The 17,919-nt window shown below is 34.9% G+C and overlaps 1 protein-coding gene across 1 annotated transcript; it reads left to right on the forward strand.

The window, feature by feature from the left end:
* Positions 1-3,754: 3,754 nt before the first annotated feature.
* On the forward strand, positions 3,755-16,019 carry LOC140229903 (tyrosine kinase receptor Cad96Ca-like). The gene is made up of 11 exons (XM_072310102.1): positions 3,755-3,825; positions 6,134-6,161; positions 6,620-6,678; positions 8,477-8,647; positions 11,323-11,418; positions 11,735-11,916; positions 12,870-12,974; positions 13,466-13,571; positions 14,228-14,324; positions 14,571-14,670; positions 15,341-16,019. The coding sequence occupies exons 1-11, from the start codon at positions 3,762-3,764 to the stop codon at positions 15,404-15,406; spliced, it is 1,074 nt and encodes a 357-aa protein (XP_072166203.1). The 5' UTR covers positions 3,755-3,761; the 3' UTR covers positions 15,407-16,019.
* The last annotated feature ends 1,900 nt before the right edge of the window (positions 16,020-17,919 follow it).

The raw sequence follows: 17,919 nt of genomic DNA on the forward strand, positions 1-17,919 counted from the left end.
TTTTTTAATTTAAGATCATATTAATCAAACAAAGTGGAAATATTTTAGCATGCGGAGAGAACGTTCAGATAATCAACCATTTTTGTTAAAGTGGTCATCATGAACAATTTATATTATTTTTTTTTCTAATAAGTGTTTTATTTACATGAAGTAGTTGCAATTGTTCAGTTGCTGTTAATGGCTTATACTCTGAAAACAAAATGTATTAAAAATAATGAAAGCAGTTGAAAACATCTGGGAAACGGCACCATTCTCTACGTTCCTATTATTTCAACATTTGATAGCAGCTATTTCCATAGCAACTGGTTGACAAATTGCCCTAAATCCACGTAAATGTAGGGCAATTTGTCAATCAGTTGCACTGAAACATCTAGACGGAAGAACATCATGAGCTATTTCAATAGTTGCGATGTTTGATAGTTTACAGTCAAGTAGTTCACAGATATCCCGTTCAAATATAGCGTGATGACTTTGTCATGTTTGTCGAGATTTGTAAGCGGCTGTAAAACACAAGTGGTATATCAGACTGTTACTGTGTAACAAATTGTTCCTTTTGTTTACTCTCTCGCTCTTCTTCTTCTCTCTATCCCTCTCTCCCTGCCTATCTCTCCCTCTCTCTTTCAAGGGAAACGTACTTCTTGTGTGTGGGTTTTCCCTGTTATTTTCCCATTAGCTATTTTGTCCAAACTATCATACTCGGCCCCCAATAGGCGGACAATCACTAGGCCTACGATATAACGTACAAGAACGATCACTGTTGTATCACTGTGATGATAGTGACATCAAGATAATGCCCATTAGAATCGATTGTATGTTCAAGGGACAGTACTTAAAAAAGATGCTTGTAACAAATGACTCCTTAACATTTATCGATCATTTTCTCAAGAGAAACCATAATCAAAGGTATAATCATTAATGACTTGAACGTGAACAATTTGACATCCAAGACAATCATCTTTTTCAACGTCATATTTTAAAAAATGAAATAACTAAAAACTTCATTGCAATAAAATGCACAGACCCTTTCAAGAAAATCATACGAGCATACAACAAAATCTCGCTTTCATTCTTGATAAAAATGATAGCAAAACTACATTTGTATTATTAGTACGTTAATAACGCACACCCACAATATCCTGAACAGGAAGAGATTATAGCAAAAATTAAATTCAAAAATTAAAAGGACATTCTAGACGATTTCATAATTTCACATAATGTAGTGCATAAATCAACAACTTCATGCATAGATTTGTGGAATTTACTGTGGGTTTTGAGCAGAGAAACGATACTTTGAAAAACCTTAAACAAATTACACTGAACAAGGATGATGACATAGGAGACTCACATAAATTCAGAAATGTAACACTGTAATTTTCATGACACTACCACTTGCTTGCGAGTTCACCTGTGTATAATCTATGCCTGCCTTCTTCTTTTGTTCTGCTTCCTTGAGCCCCAACTCATGCATTTTTATAGTGACTCTGCCATGTCATCATCCTTGTTCATTGCAATTTGTTCTAAATTTTGAAAATATTCTTATTCTTTATCCCAATTATCATAAATTCTGAAACTCTGTCCTCAGTATAACTAATTTATACATGTTTAAATGTAAAAATCTGAAAATCATCCGGAGGTCTCCTTTAACCACAAGGAAGTCCCTCGAGGTATACTAATTACAAGCCAAAGAGACACCATTATGTCGAGTGAAGAGATATTAAAGCAATTGCCACAATGTTTGAACACTTCTTGCCATCAGGAAGTTATCTCTCTAAAAAATCATATCAGGTTCTTTAGGTAGCTAATTATACATGGTTCACATAATCTGGACGAGGCATAAAATTCATATCACATGTGTGCTGAAACCAAGGTTAAAGTCCGTTTGGGGAATGATTCTCGAGAGGTTTGTAAGCATGTGCGAAGGGGAGGATGAAAAACGTTCCGTTTCTGACTATTGGTGACTCAACCGAATTTCGTTGTTGTACTTTGCTTACAGTCGACTTCTCTTCTATTAAAAGAAAACAATATGCATGACTGACTTTAATATGATATGATCATGCACAAACCTTGGACTTTTACCTTTATACCTTTATACAAAACCACAAATGCAATTTGAATATGAAAACATTCGATATCATGTGAGATATATACCAACGTATTAACGTGGGCCTATAACGGAGACATCAGGAATTTCTGTATAGCGCCCTTTTTGCCTTGTTGTTATAACTGGGTAGAAAGGAGACATAAACATCACCGTGTATAGTGGCGTTGCAGTCTGGTTCAGTTATTGTGACCTAGTATCGGATCACCATTATGACTTACCATCCTATCTGTAGATTTATTTGTTTGCCTGTTTTGTTTTATTTGTGTGCGATTTTCTCAAGTCACACTAAACAGGAGAATTATACATTTGGAAAGTAACATTACACCACGCATAAGGCTTAGCATGCTGCCGTACAAATTAATTCCAATACACACATAATTATGAGCATAACAGTATTCGATTAATACCGACATATAGGATGATAAAACAAAGAATTCAGAAGGAAATCGTGAAAATGGCAATTGTAAAATTAATTACGTAATGATTGATTATTCATTCAGAATATGTTGTGCCGATACAATAACCAAAAATTAGGGAAAAAAATGAAATAAAGGGGATTTAAATGATTTGATTTGAACATTCATTATTTCTAGACATTAATATAAAGGAAAAGCAGCTGATTGGCATTGATCAAGGCCTCGGAGTAAAATAAGAAATTAAATTTAACTTACATAACTATTTGTAAGGTACGTTTATGCATCAATATTAAACTCCAAAATTTCGTAATAATTTGTGAAGTTAAAAGAAAGAGGGGATATTACAAATAATTTTCATTTTATATGATTTTCATAGGCATTTTTTTTTCAAATATAACAAATGAAAAATAACATAATAACGTATATTATAATTATCACTATTATACTGTTTTGAATTGAGTGCTGTGAAGTATAATTTTGATAATTTGACCTTTTGTCATGTATCATAAGTGTGTATTTTGGGTATTTACGTGTCGTGTGATTGTCAGTAAGATATTTCTTCCTGCAATATTAGCTTTGATATGATCATGAGTATACTTTTACCTATACTCATGCAGAAGGTTATTAGACTCCTTATATATCTGTATAAAGTGTCTGTAAATAAACTCACTAAAAAAGGACACAAAATTTCGTGTGCGGGTATCAACGGCTATTATAGTTCGATATCTATCTTTTTTTTCTTAAGTGTCTCAAAAGAATATAGTCCAGTTGTGGACTTTATTTGCTCAAGGAGATTATTTCAAACATCTGGTCCATGGTGTCTAATTGACTTGTTGAGCTATCATTAGCTTGGGATTGCGGACGTAATAGTCTTTGAAATGTCGAATTGGGTACAGGTGGACGCTGGAGTTCACAGTGTACAGGTTGTTGAATGGGTATGGGGGGGATTTGTAAAAGTTATTTTGTACACGATTATCGCGGATTGTAAAATAGTTTATGTACCTTTCCTAATGCAAGAATAACAACTGTTGAGCAGGCATATATCTTGAAACGTAAAGAAATTGTTAACATTTGGTATTTTTTCAGAGTGGAAATGTGCTTTCAAAGCATCAGCGTTTATAATGGCGGTAACGCATTATCATCACTTACTGTTGCTGTCGTTTTTATGCCAATATGTTTGTAATCTAGATGGCGCCTGCCCTTGTTGCTGTCCATTGTCTGGTATGGTAGCTGCAGTGTCAATCATGGGGGTACTGCTTGCTGTTTCCATAACGGTTAATGTTCTTCAATTCTACAGACAGAGCAGAGGTTGGTATGAATGGCTTGTTATTTGGATTCATCATATATTTTTGTTATTATTAGTAGTATTATTATCTGTATTGTTATTATCATAATTATCATTATCATTATTTTCTAATATCTTCATTTTGTACATTATATGAATATAACTATATATTTATCTATTTATTGTTCCTTTCATATAGGCAATTAATAAGTCTGGGTAGGGACAGTTCTGGGTCCAGCCTGTTGTATATTTCCAAACGTACTTTTTAAACGGCACACAAGAAGTCGCTTTGTAAAACAAATACTTTAGTAAACATTTTATATGTTTAATAACAAGGAACTTATTTTTATAATGATAAAATGATCTAATACTTCTACAATATGTATATATTGTGTGTATAAAGGTGTAAGTATTTCTGCATAATACATTGTTTTCTCCCTGTACATAAGTATTCGGAATTAGATAGAAAATGAATAATATACATGTATGATATTTATAGGTTTTCCAGACCAATTTCGCACTTTTGTCAGTCCATATGATAGAAGGTTCATTCAATTAAGCAAAACCCCTCGTAATTGCACAATCGGTCTTTCAAAATTACGTTCAATATAGCATTTCGATCAATGAAATTTGCAGGTGTGGCTTTCGAATTCGTAAAAAGGGCATTTAAATTGGCTGGTACTCTACGTTCATTCAAATTCGCCATCACTCGCCAAAAAAAGGGTTTATGAGTCATTTAATTTCGGGAATGGGCGGTCAAATTATAAACATTTTCACTCAGATTTACGCCATTTTATTTCTTTTTTTGAAAAGGTTGAAACATTTAAACGTGTATTTCTATGTGACTTTTTGTTTCATCCACACAATGTTAAGCAGTGAAAGTATCACATTTTTGAGCCCATGCATGTATAACTCGAGTTTGTTCTTCTGTAACGCCCCTTTTATCTCATACATGTCATTATAGGGTAGCCTTTATGAACCGATACTATACAGATTAACTTCATCTTTTCACAGTCGTGACAGCTCCAGTTAGATACAAACGTATATCTCAAGAAGACAGAAATGGAATCATTGAAACATTTGATGATCATAAACTTAAAGGGATCTTACAGTTCTGGTTGAGACCTAATTTCAGGTTTCTAACATTTTTTGGTGAGATAATGAGAAACCTCTTATAAAATATGAAAGAGCATGTAATTCTATGAGGAATTCAACTTTTATTTGATGAAAATTGGTTTTGAAATGGCTAAGATATCCAAAAAAAGAGCGATTCTAATGAAGTGTGGGACTCACACTTTATTATGATCGCTTTGTTTTACTTTGTTTTTGGATGTTTCAGTTATTCCAAACCCGATTTTCATCAAATAAACTTTGAATTCCTCTTAAAATGGTATGCTCTGCACTATATCATAAGTGTTTTCTTGGTATCTCGTAGAAAGTTAAAAGCCCAATTCTCATCTCTACCAATACTGTACTATCCCTTTAACTTCCTGTAACTGGCCGACATACTCGGAATAAAGCGCTCAACGGCCACATGCATATTCGGACTGGGAGACTCAATAGGCACATTGTAAAAAAGAAAAAAAAAATAACCGTTGACAAAATCTCTAAATTAAATACTAAGATAAGTAATGTAATGATGCTTACAAACAAACACTATGTTGGAAAAAATAAAGAAAGAACCAAAGCATAAACACGTGTGCTAAATTGACTGCAAAAGATGGTAAATTGGATGTCCCAAAGTGAATTCGAATGAACGAGCGCAGCATGCATACGTCATCACATGACTATCATTAACTGTATACGCCGAATATTTCGTGAGGTTTTTATTTTCGCCAATTTCACAAGTCGGGTGCTATTCGTGAAATTAAAGACACACGAAAATATTGACTCTGTTCCAAAACTGAATGAACGAATAACAAAATGTTGCTTGTCTTACGAATTCAATCGAAAAAAAGCTGTTATTTAGGATGACGCTAGAGGTAATTTGAATTCTCTAAAATAAATTTGAATGAACAGATCATAAAATTGAAAGACCGAATAAATATTGACTGCAGCAATGATTAACTAGACTGACAAAAGTGCGAAATAGGCCGGAAAAAAATATATTTCAATAACCTTTACATACACTATAGGCATGGGATAACATTTCAAAAGTCGAACAAATCAGAGTATATGTATAGTATATTGTCTACCTGAATATTCCGTAATTACATAATGATACAAAAAATTACTGTAGTAAAATTATTTAATTACAGTAATGGAATGTTAATACAAAAATTACTTCAGGTACAATAAAGCATCAGTTTTGTTCTCTTATTTTTCTTTTAGTGAAAAGTGTGTCTACGAAACACGCAAGGTAAGAAAAGTGGACATCACCATATTTTCCCAGCATTTAACTTGGGGATAAGAAGAGCAACAGCTTCCAGTAGATGCGAAAGGGGGGGGGGGGGTGAGGACTTTTGACGATGCAGACCCTCCCCCCCTCCGACACACTCACACTCGCACGTATTTGGTTCTTCAAGATATTAAGGGGCGTGCGTTGCACATTGACTCCCTGAAACTAGCTCACACCCACCCCGTACACACAATACAAACGAACAAACTGTACTGCTACTTTATAAAACTCTCTGGTTTTCGCCTTTAATGAACACTTTTGTTTGGTTTTAACTTTAAAATTGATTAAAAAAAAATGCCGTTATTCATATGTTTCCATCATCATTTTGTTGTTGTTATTGTTGTCCTTTCGTTCGGATGATGTATGTTCGAAATTAGGTAAATAACACCTCATCAATGTTGACCCTGTTTGTACCATAGGACAGACATTCAAGGAGACGAGAACAACGCCTATAAGATGCTCGAAAGCGAAAGCAAAGGTGGAGTGTAGCCTTTTTAAACACAATATTGTTGTTGTTTTAGAACATTACAGCCATCACTTTAGCCAATAATTTTAGTGGAGATTTTCTTTTCTTTCATGTTTGATCACAAAGAAAAGATTATACAATTTAAGACAAAATGCGTTAATGTTATTACCTTTGTTTGGTCTGATTGTTCTTGTGAGGTAGTTTCATACAGTGTGCACATGTGAGTGTGAGCGTGTGTGTGTGTGTGTGTGTGTGGGTGGGGGTGTCTGTGTGTATGTATGCGTGTTTCTAGCTGTGATTGGCATCTTCTGAACACATGAGAAATGACAAGACACTTCAATATGAGACAAGATAAGTTTTTAACGTATTTGGTGACACCATAAGGAGTTTCTGATCAATAGTTTATAGTAGAGGATTGATGTTTTTGTCCCCGCCGAACGAGTTCGAGCAGGGGACTATGAAACGGGCTCCGTACGTGTGTGTGTCCGTGTGTCCGTCCGTCCGTGTGTCCGTCCGTGTGTCCGTCCGTGTGTCCGTCCGTGTGTCCGTGTGTGCGTCCGTGTGTGATCAAAATCTTCAATTTGCTACTTCTCTGTCATTTATGAGCCAATTTTGATTCTGTTTGCTTTATATGATAGCACTACATGGGAGCTTTGAAACTTGTACACAGAATTTCAGTCGTGACCTTTGACCTTGACCTTTGACCTATATTGTACATTTTGCTACAAAATGCTACTCCTTCGCCATTTCTAACCCGATTTCGATTCCGTTTGCTTTATGTGATGGCACTAGGTGAGGGCTTCAAAACTTCTACACAGAATTTTGACCTTTGACTTCTTTGACCTTTGACCTTGATTTTTTGACCTATATTGTACATTTTGCTACAAAATGCTACTCCTTCGCCATTTCTAACCCGATTTCGATTCCGTTTGCTTTATGTGATAGCACTAGGTGAGGGCTTCAAAACTTCTACACAGAATTTTGACCTTTGACTTCTTTGACCTTTGACCTTGATTTTTGACCTATATTGTACATGTTGCTACGAAATGCTACTCCTTCGCCATTTTTAACCCGATTTCGATTCCGTTTGCTTTATATGATGGCACTAGTTGAGGGCTTCAAAACTTCTACACAGAATTTTGACCTTTGACTTCTTTGACCTTTGACCTTGATTTTTGACCTATATTGTGCATTTTGCTACAGAATGCTACTCCTTCGCCATTTCTAACCCGATTTTGATTCCGTTTGCTTTATGTGATAGCACTAGGTGAGGGCTTCAAAACTTCTACACAGAATTTTGACCTTTGTCTTCTTTGACCTTTGACCTTGATTTTTGACCTATTTTGTACATTGGCTACAAAATGCTACTCCTTCGCCATTTCTAACCCAATTTCGATTCCGTTTGCTTTATGTGATAGCACTAGGTGAGGGCTTCAAAACTTCTACACAGAATTTTGACCTTTGACTTCTTTGACCTTTGATGACCTTGATTTTTTACCTATATTGCACATTTTGTTACAAAATGCTACTTCCGGGGGGGACATATGTTACGCACCGCGTAATTTCTACTTTTCCTTGTTTACTTTTGTTACCATCCAACAAGCCCGTCCAACTTGTAATCAAGCGTTATAGTAGAAGGGCTTTACCAGAGGTTTAGTTTTTGTTTTTAATTTTGATTTTTTTTTGGCATTGCTTTTCGGGGGGGGGGGGATGTCTTAAAATATGATGCCAAAAAAAAGAGAGAGAGAGAGAAAAAAAGAGTGTTAACTGTCATCAGACACATGTGAGCCTCTTTCCCGTCGTTTGACAGGTAATTCTTCATATCAACCACTTACACCGAGCACCGCTGCAGTTCGAGCTGAAAACTTGACGTTCTTTTCTCGGCTTGGTTCCATCGGCCTGGGGAAGTTTGGCGACGTGTGGAAGGGTGAACTCCGCACAAAACAAAGAGCGGCTTCGGTAGCCCTGAGACAGGTCACAGGTCATTACTAAGTAGAACTGTTTCCCTAAGATTACAAGATATTTTGCTCTTTTTATTTGTGGAAGTTTTAATACAATACCAAAATCATTAATCAATATTTGAAGCTAACCTGCAAGAAATACAACATTGGTTCATGGTGATACAAAATGAAGTTTAGCAGGTGTCGGCTTAAGATTTGCAATGTTAAAATTGTCATTCACTTAATTCTAAACAAAAATATATTCCCCGAAATGTGATTGAAATGGCTGAGACCTTTAGAATAAGAAGAATACAATGGGGAATACACATTCTGTAGTATAGGATTTCCCAGTCAATCTCATATTTTTGTTATTGAAGTTCCTATTCCATACATTCAATTTCAGGCATTCCACGCTCGCAGCACTGAATCAGCAATCAAATTCGAAATCCGGTCATTCGAATTCCATATCGGAGCAATCAAATTTATGAGAGGAGGACGTATTTCAGCAATGATTATTTAAATTCATGTCAAGCTTGCGACGGAATCTCGTCGGTCATTCAAATTCGGGAATAGGTAACCAAGTTCCAACTAACTGCATTCAATCTTTAAAGAAGTCTTCAATTTATCTAGTTTTTTTTTTATTTAGTTTTGAAAATATATGGATTATGGTGAACGGTATTTACTTTGCAGTAGAGGTCCACCTGTTCATTCTAAAATTTGAAGTCGGGCTTATAGAGAAGGAATATACAGGCAAATTAGGCACTGTATAGGCCTACAGACATGACAGACGAGCAAAGGATGATTGTCCACATTGAAACTAATAACATGAACATTGTATACGTCTTATATTGGTTTACTTTTGCGAGACTCTGTGAGATCATTTTTGTGTGTCAGTTTCACTTTTATTGATAACCCCCCCCAAAAAAAAAAAAAAAAATCAGGCTATTAAGTTCCTACTTAGTGCGACCAATTTAACGAGAAAAAATGGAGGAGACTTATTTTAAGAAAGAAAAAGGGCATACGCAACCAAGTAAGGCTTGCATGAAGTGTAATATAAGTTCTACATTGATATGTTTTCATGTATTCTTTCTTTTTCATCTCTATAAATTTTAATCTGTAAGGTCCAATCAGCAGTGCATCCTAAAGACAGCGACAATAATTATAATCACATTCATTGATGATACTACCTGCTGACAAAGCCCCAAACACTAACCACACAATGACAATGCATCAATAAAAGACAAACTGACACACAGTGATCTCACAGAGTCGCGCAAATGTAAAATAATAAGAAAGCAATAAAAGATATTAAAAAATACGTATACAATGTTCATTTCATCAGTTTCAATGCGGTTGCAATTATTGTTTGGTTTTTCCGAAGGTGTCAAATAACCTTCCCTATTATGCTCGTCTGTAGGCCTACACAGTGCCTAATGTGCCTGTATAGTCATTCTCGCGAAGCCCGAGTTCAAATTTTAGAATGAGCAGGTGGACCTATACTGCAAAATAGATGATCTTCATCATAAAGCCCAATATATTCAAAGCTTAATGAAAACGACAAACATACACACCGCCCCAAACTAACTAAATTCAGGGATTTTTTTTTAAATGCTGTTATTTGGAACTTAGTTGCCTATTCATGGATTAGAATGACCAGCTTGAGATGATTTTAAAAGCTCATTGCTGAAATGCGTGTTCCTCTCTTAACTTTGAATGCTCTGATAGTGAATTCGAATGACCGGATTTTGAATTTGTTTGCTGATTCATTTCTGTGTGCGTGGAATGTGTAAAATAAAAAAGTATGTTATTATTTTGGAGTAAGGATTAAAGTATGGGATAGTGAAATAAGAGGTCGAAATATTGAGTTTCTGTAAAATGGAGAGAGTGTTTAGCGGAAGAGTAATATTTCAACAGAAATGACAAATTTGGTTAAATCATCAGTTGTCTACCATTACATACAGGTTAAGAGTACAAGCTTAATATTCTGCCATCACATACAAATATCCCTTAAGATATTTCGTTACGATTTTGAACTGAATCAAATCGTTGAAAGCTATGTGAAATGGTATTCAAATGTATGTGTAGTAATATTCCTCACGGACGTTCGCTGCCCAGAACATGGTAAACTTCCGCGGTGAATAAAAACTTATTCCTCTGGGAAAATCCTAGTATAATTGGGTTCATATTAATGCTTGAATTATACTCTTTCAGGTAAGATAAATGATTTGGAGAATTCCCTACTTTTTAAATTTTGCGTTGTTTTGGCTCAATTGTACATCGTTCAAAATTCTGACCCATATATATAAATATATATATAATGATAGGCATATATGTATTATATTCATATTTAAAGCAGAATGCAATAAGAAATAAACATCTTTCACTACTATAAAATAAATGCATTGTAAAGTCCCTACTGCTCAAAATTAAAGAGATGTGCATGGCAATATCTATTGTGTTGATAAACACTACAATGATATGTTTTGTTTTTTTTTAAATCATCATGAAAGTGCGTTTACGACCGGTCTTGAAGAAATAATGTTGGAAATTGTAACAGCAAATATTCCCCTGATTGACCCCAAAAATTAATTTCTTTTGCTAAAGCATTACATACTTTTAAATCCTTAGCTAATGAAACTATGAGGTTTGGAATATCAATAAGTGTTTGAGACAGCTTTTCTCTGTCGAACCATCTTACCTCATATTTTCTGTACAGGAAGTGTCGCAGACATTGTGCAGATGGTGAAATATCTGCAAAAACTCCCAAACCATCAATATATTGTGAGGTGTCTTGGTTTCTGTGAAGAATATCGTAAGTATTATCAGTTTACCCCGACAGAAAAAAGAATGCAATGGTTTCATCCAAGCGTGGTTTATTTAAATGGAAAAAAAAACCCCAACATTTTAAACAAATATTACCTTCTTCTTTTTGTGAAGTTGAACAAGTCAATGAATGATACTCATTTGCTTAAGATATCTGTGATAGTCATATTCAAACAAAAAAGAGGCAAAATTGAAGTATTCAAAACCTTTTTATTGACTTCTTTATATATATATATATATATATATATATATGTTATTATTATTATTATTATTATTATTATTATTATTATTCTGACGCCCTACAGGTGCCATCGTACACGAATTTGTTTTCGGTGGGACACTGCTGACGTTTCTCCAGTTTAATAAACAGTCTTCAAAATCTCCCTATGGTAACGTCAAGCCAACAAGATCTCGTTTTGATGAGTCCAAGTTACTGAAGTTTGCCTGGCAGGTGGCAAAAGGAATGGAATTTCTTGCGTCCAACAAGGTAATTACACAAGAAAAGCCAATTATGATTTCTTTGATAAAAGTGCACATAATTGGTAATGAAGACGTACTTTATTGTTTATGAAATTAGAAAAAAAGTTGACACTCCTGATACAGATTTTAAATCTATAACTTTTAAGATTTCGAGGATGTAGCTCTCACATCATATTAATGGACCAGATTCAATTCTTGCTTGGCAACTTCATTGTCAACGGAAGAAAGGCGGACCTTATTGATTCTTTTATTAGTCAATATACACAGGACGCGGTGTAGTATAGATGAGCAATGTGTTTTTCCATTGACGCCTAGTCTTCTTCCAGTGAGCCCCAACGCACTGAAGCGATGCATCTAGAGGATCTTGCATTAGGAACCTTCTTTTTTCCTTTACCGTAACTACTTAAGACATAACTCTGCATCAATCAAACCTTCGTCTTTGTTTGCCGATAGCTCTCTCATTGTTCCCTCACGAGATCCAAATAATGTTTCTTGAAACTGTTGTTGACTTAATCATTTAAGAAATTCGATTCAAGCTAACAAGCTATGCTTGCATTTTAATCTTATCACACACGCACACACACACACCCTCACCCACATCCTCACACACACACACACATACACTCACACACACACCCACACACACACACACACACACACACACACACACACACAGATGTGTACTTGATAACCTCCTTTCTTGGAACTTATAACCCCCTAAAGCATGTAAGGTTCCTCCAAGTCTATTTTTCTCCCACATATTAAGTGTGATACTCTCAATACAATTAAACCGCATCCTGCGACTTTTTCTTATTCTGTGTATGTGAGTGTGTGTGTGTGGGGGGGGGGGGAGAGTCCTCTCCACGTGGGCGTTGCGGAAGAAGATAGGTTATATCGTTCTCTGGAGCCTATTTCATGATGATTCTTATCAAAGTGTTCATAATTTATTATCACCTTTAGATTATCCATGGAAACCTGTGTGCACACAACATTCTGATGACGGCAAACAGGATCTGTAAAATTTCTGACTATGGGATGACGTCATTTACGTCACCCTCTGAAAATGTAAGTATTGTTATTGAAGCATACATTATAAAAGGAATTATGTTATACCATAATGGCTAATTACAAGGAGCATCCGTCTTTTTATTTTCCTGACATGATCATGAATATAGGCCTACGTATATGATACAAAATACATCAGTACTACACACACCTCTGAAACATATTTCTTCTGAGAGAAAATGTAGTGCGTGAACCGTTTTGATGCCACATGGAGCCTCAGTCCACTAAAAAAAAAGTTTGAGCGAAATATCAAAGAAGAAAATAGGTCCACTCTATTGTCTCTTCTTAATCACTTTACAATATAAGTTTGAGAAATATCTACTTTAAAAACCACACACTATACCTGTATTTCCTTTGTTTATTAACGTTAAATTGATTGAAGGGTGTGGGGGGGGGGGGAGGTACTCATTCATGTATAATAATATTCATGTTGAAATATTATAATCATGTGATATGTCACTCATTTATTTTTTCCTAATCATTCTTTACAGAAACCAACGCGCTGGATGTCACCTGAAGGAATGAAAAATATAAATTGGACGCTAGAGATCGATATTTTCTCATACGGAATTCTTCTCTGGGAAATTGTCACTCTTGGTATATAATCATTGCTATTTGTTTAACATTCCCAAATTCATAAACCTCGATCTAGACCAAAGACAGCAATAATATGAACTTATTTTACGTGTATTCTTCATATTATACACAATTTATGACACCTAGAAAGGTTGCTTTCTTTTGATTGATTGCTTGATATTGATTATTTGATCTATCTTACTTCTACGACTTCATTCGCTATTAAAAATGGACAGGATATTTCACTCGGAGAAAGAGGAAATTATTGACACTTTCACATCATGAAATATTCTGTAATTGTACAATTATTATTTGTATGATATATATATATATATATATATATATATATATATGTATATACGTGTGTGTGTGTGTGACTGACACTGACTGTGTGTATGCCAATACACTTTGCCATTAAAAAAAAAAAATGACCCCTTATCAATACCGTACTTTACAAAATAGACAGTTTAATGTCTTGAGATGTACAGTGTATTTCTTTGAGACACATGACGTGTACTGCCATGACAGAGCCTGCGATATTTGAAGAAAGAGTATAAAATTCGTTAGCAAAAAAAAAAAAAAATATATGGAGAAAGGGAACAAGATACTGATAAGTTATATATTTATACACGTGATTCTTTCCGTTTTCTTTGCTGTCTTCTATGTCTCTTTTCAAGGAGCAAGGCCATATCCCAAAATGACGATGGACATAGTGAAGCAGCAGGTTATAAAGGGATACAAGATGCCACGCCCTTCTCACTGTGGTCAAGAATTGTGAGTATATACCGTCACTTCCAGTTTGCTTGCAGGTAGATGTATGATGTGTGTGTCTGCCTGTGTGCTTGTGTGTGTTTGCCTGTGTTTGCGATAATTCCCATTGATTCCTGATGTCCTGCACCGAATCAGTCTAGATGCGACAGTTTAGAGATAATGGTAAATTACATAATTCAAAGACAGATCTATGCAAAAAGCAAATGATGGGCCATTTAAAGCTGTTGTTGTTGTTGTTTTCCCGCTTAGATACTCTATAATGACCAGCTGCTGGGAAATGGAGCCAGCAAAGAGATGCTCTTATGACGTCATTCAGAGGAAACTTGAACCGATTATGGAAGTGTATCACGTAAGTTATCATATCCGTTTTATGTAGTATAAGAATAAGCTTAGGAAGCAGTATCGAGTACGCCATTTGTATATCCAACACGGTTGCTATTTGATAAAATTCTGTTGGAACTACGATGGCGTACTTGAGACTCCTAAATTTTCTTAAAATAAAACTCTGAACAACACTTGTAAAAATCCAATGTATTATGTATATATCAACCATCAAAGTGTAAGATGTTTCTCATAACATTAATAATTTCTTACCTATTCATTATATCAATTCAATTAATTTCGTTAATTTCCATTTCAAATCACCAAAAAAAAAAAAACACATTAAGCATTCATTGTTAGAAATGAAACATAAAATCAATGACATCAGAATTACAGTCATAAATTGTTCCAGATTACAACAGGCAACAAGTAAAATGTAAAATGGTGTACACACAAAAAGCCAATAAGGCCTGTAGGCGCGCGTACACCGTTACGAATCTAAATTATTTTCTAAAATCATAAATCAGTTTGATACAGAAGATACACAAAAGAACATAAAACAAATTATTAGAAGTAATTTCTTACATATAATTTGAATATTGGAAGTTGACGTAATGATCATTTCAGTGTCAATCCCGCAGTTGGTTTCCTGTATAATTTGCTGATGAAATCTACTGTGCTCGCTTTACTCTTTCCAGGAATGCCTGTCACTCCGAAACATGGATGAGAGATTGTATGAATCTGTGGCGGATATAACAGTCTAGACTGAGGATCCATAGCCCTACGATGAAAATCAATTTTTCATGGATTTTCGTGATGTGATTGATAAACGCTGATAGTGACTTCAGATATCATGTTTTGTTGGATGCGTTTCTGTTAATGCAGCTTCGTGTTTTAATTGACCGACATTACATATCTGTTATAAAAGTCCTACTGAACTAAAGAGGGAAAATGGAGCAGCGTTTCAACATGGACGTAACAAATAAAACAAAACGATACTAAATATTTTGATTCTGTGCATACTGTAGTGTCGTTATTGCCCTCAAGGCTTGCAAGTCTGTATCAATGTTCAACAGAGCACAAATAAGTTCCATGCACTGACAGTACTACTAGTTAGCTTAGTAATTTATTGTTAATACCATTGAATGTGTCTTATGTAATGAAATGGCCTCTCATCATACTCATAATAGTCACAGAATAATTGACATAATGATATCCTCACGTGCTGTTAATAGTGATCATTTAGTTAGTACATACTTTTGCATGTTCAACAGTAGCAGTGTACCTATCACATTCATGTTTCACATGCTTGTTAGTGTCTGTAGGATTTATTACTCTCGCATATGAATAACTTCTTGATCGCTTGTTGTCATATATATATACGGGATTACAGGTTATTTTTGTCCTGCTATTATGGACATTATTGTAAAGTTGATTATCGTCTTATTATCTCTCATTATACTGTATAATTGTCAGTGTTCTTCATTACGGTTTAATAGTGCACGGCTAACGTTGCAGTGTATCGCACTGTACTGTATTGAAACTAAATTAATTACAATTGTTAATTTTAGAATCTGAATTTGACGTCTGATTTTTGTTTCAGGTCATGCACTGTCATGTAAAAAGTAACCACTCTTGTCCAAACGAAGCTTTGTAAAATCAGGACACCGTTGCCATTGGATTAATTATCAAAGAAAAAGAAAAAAAATAGTCAACGCACGCTATTATCCGAGGTTATTTAGTTATTATTGAGACACATTCCATAAGTGTCTTTATGCCATTTTATCGCCAGTATAAGTATTATCATTTTGAATGCTAATGTATACATTATTCTTTGCTTGGGATGTCTGAAGATAAAAGAAACAAGTTTTATCTCATTGTAAAAATAAGATTCACCAAATTTCCTTAAATATCATCATGTGATTATTGGGATTCAATATCATATCGATTCCCGACTAGGCGCTATTGTCTAAAAGTACACGGTGTTGATCACGAAAAGCCGCTGAAAACGAAAATAACGAGAAGATATATGATATTATTAATCATAATTTCTAGAATATTCCTTGTAATGTCACAAGTGAGGTATTACAGGAAAGGTTCAATTTGCTCTATCTGATGATGGACTAAAATATGTTTTAAAATAGTGCGTAGCTTATTTTGCAATGAAACTGGTCGTATATTCATAATAAAAGCATTCATATCAGCGACAATGTGCGGATGTAGCCTATACACATTGACAATAATGATGGTGGTAATAATTTTGAAGTCGAGGAAGGGTTCGTACGAGAAAAAAAAAATCATGATTTGACAATGCTTTGTTTTAGATGACGCTGTTCCCACTCCGTCTTAGTCACAGTACATTATGTATTATAGGTGGACTGTTTGTTACAGATAATCCCCTTCCAGTGCTTATGACAATAATCGGCCAATGTTGCAATATCTTTCTCACCTGTTTGAGAAAAAAAAAAAACGAATATGAATAATGACGAACTCTGGTATGACACTTTTTGGCTCAGCGCAGGATGTCGGCCCATTCATAAACGTCCTAATGCTTTATATGCCACCTCAGTCCTGGTTCACAGATTGTTATAGCGTCATTGTCCAAAAGAAACTCATATTTTGTATGTACATTTTGTTCTAATTGCTATCTTTACTCCTGAACAATTTGGTGTGCAAGTCAATAATGCCTTAGAGATATGAAATACTTTTTTAAGTTAAAAAGTCGTTTTTATCTTATATCTAAGATATCTGATTTACACAGTTATTAATTTTTTATAATATGTGTGCTGTTATACACAAAACCTAGACAGGAATTTCCTAATAGGATTAATGGAATATACATTGCTTTTAATTTTTCTTTTACCTGTTTTTATTTATCAAATTTCTTTACTTTGTTAAGATTTGTCAGTTGTTGTTGTTTTTTTTTTCTTTCTTGTTTCTCTTTTCTTCTCTTTTTTTCTTATTTTGGTTGCATTGACTGTTCCATAAATGTACAAAATTAAATCAATTCATCTGGACTTACTGTTTTAATTCCGAGAACGGTTTCACGTCCGATCCTGGATGCTTCATCAGCTTGTCTGATTTGGGTGGGAGAATGCGATACAACCGCTCCCGGGTGTACAGCTCTGTCATCCGGAGAATTCCGCGGCGACTGACTTCGAACAATAACGTCGGGAGTGCGTCTGCGCCGATTGGCAACGACGCCTTTCCGCCACAGTCCTGTGTTGATCTCGTCTCATATGAATGAAGTTAATCATGGGGTTTTTTTTTTTTTTTC

The sequence above is a fragment of the Diadema setosum genome, chromosome 6, assembly GCF_964275005.1.
Source record: "Diadema setosum chromosome 6, eeDiaSeto1, whole genome shotgun sequence".
Taxonomy (NCBI): Eukaryota; Metazoa; Echinodermata; class Echinoidea; order Diadematoida; family Diadematidae; genus Diadema; species Diadema setosum.

Excerpts from the sequence above, each read along its gene's own strand:
- LOC140229903 (XM_072310102.1), top strand. The coding sequence starts at position 3,762 with ATGGGGGTACTGCTTGCTGTTTCCATAACGGTTAATGTTCTTCAATTC. Across the intron at positions 6,679-8,476 it reads GCTCGAAAGCGAAAGCAAAG|GTAATTCTTCATATCAACCA; the intron begins GTGGAGTGTAGC and ends GTCGTTTGACAG. Across the intron at positions 14,671-15,340 it reads CGATTATGGAAGTGTATCAC|GAATGCCTGTCACTCCGAAA; the intron begins GTAAGTTATCAT and ends TACTCTTTCCAG.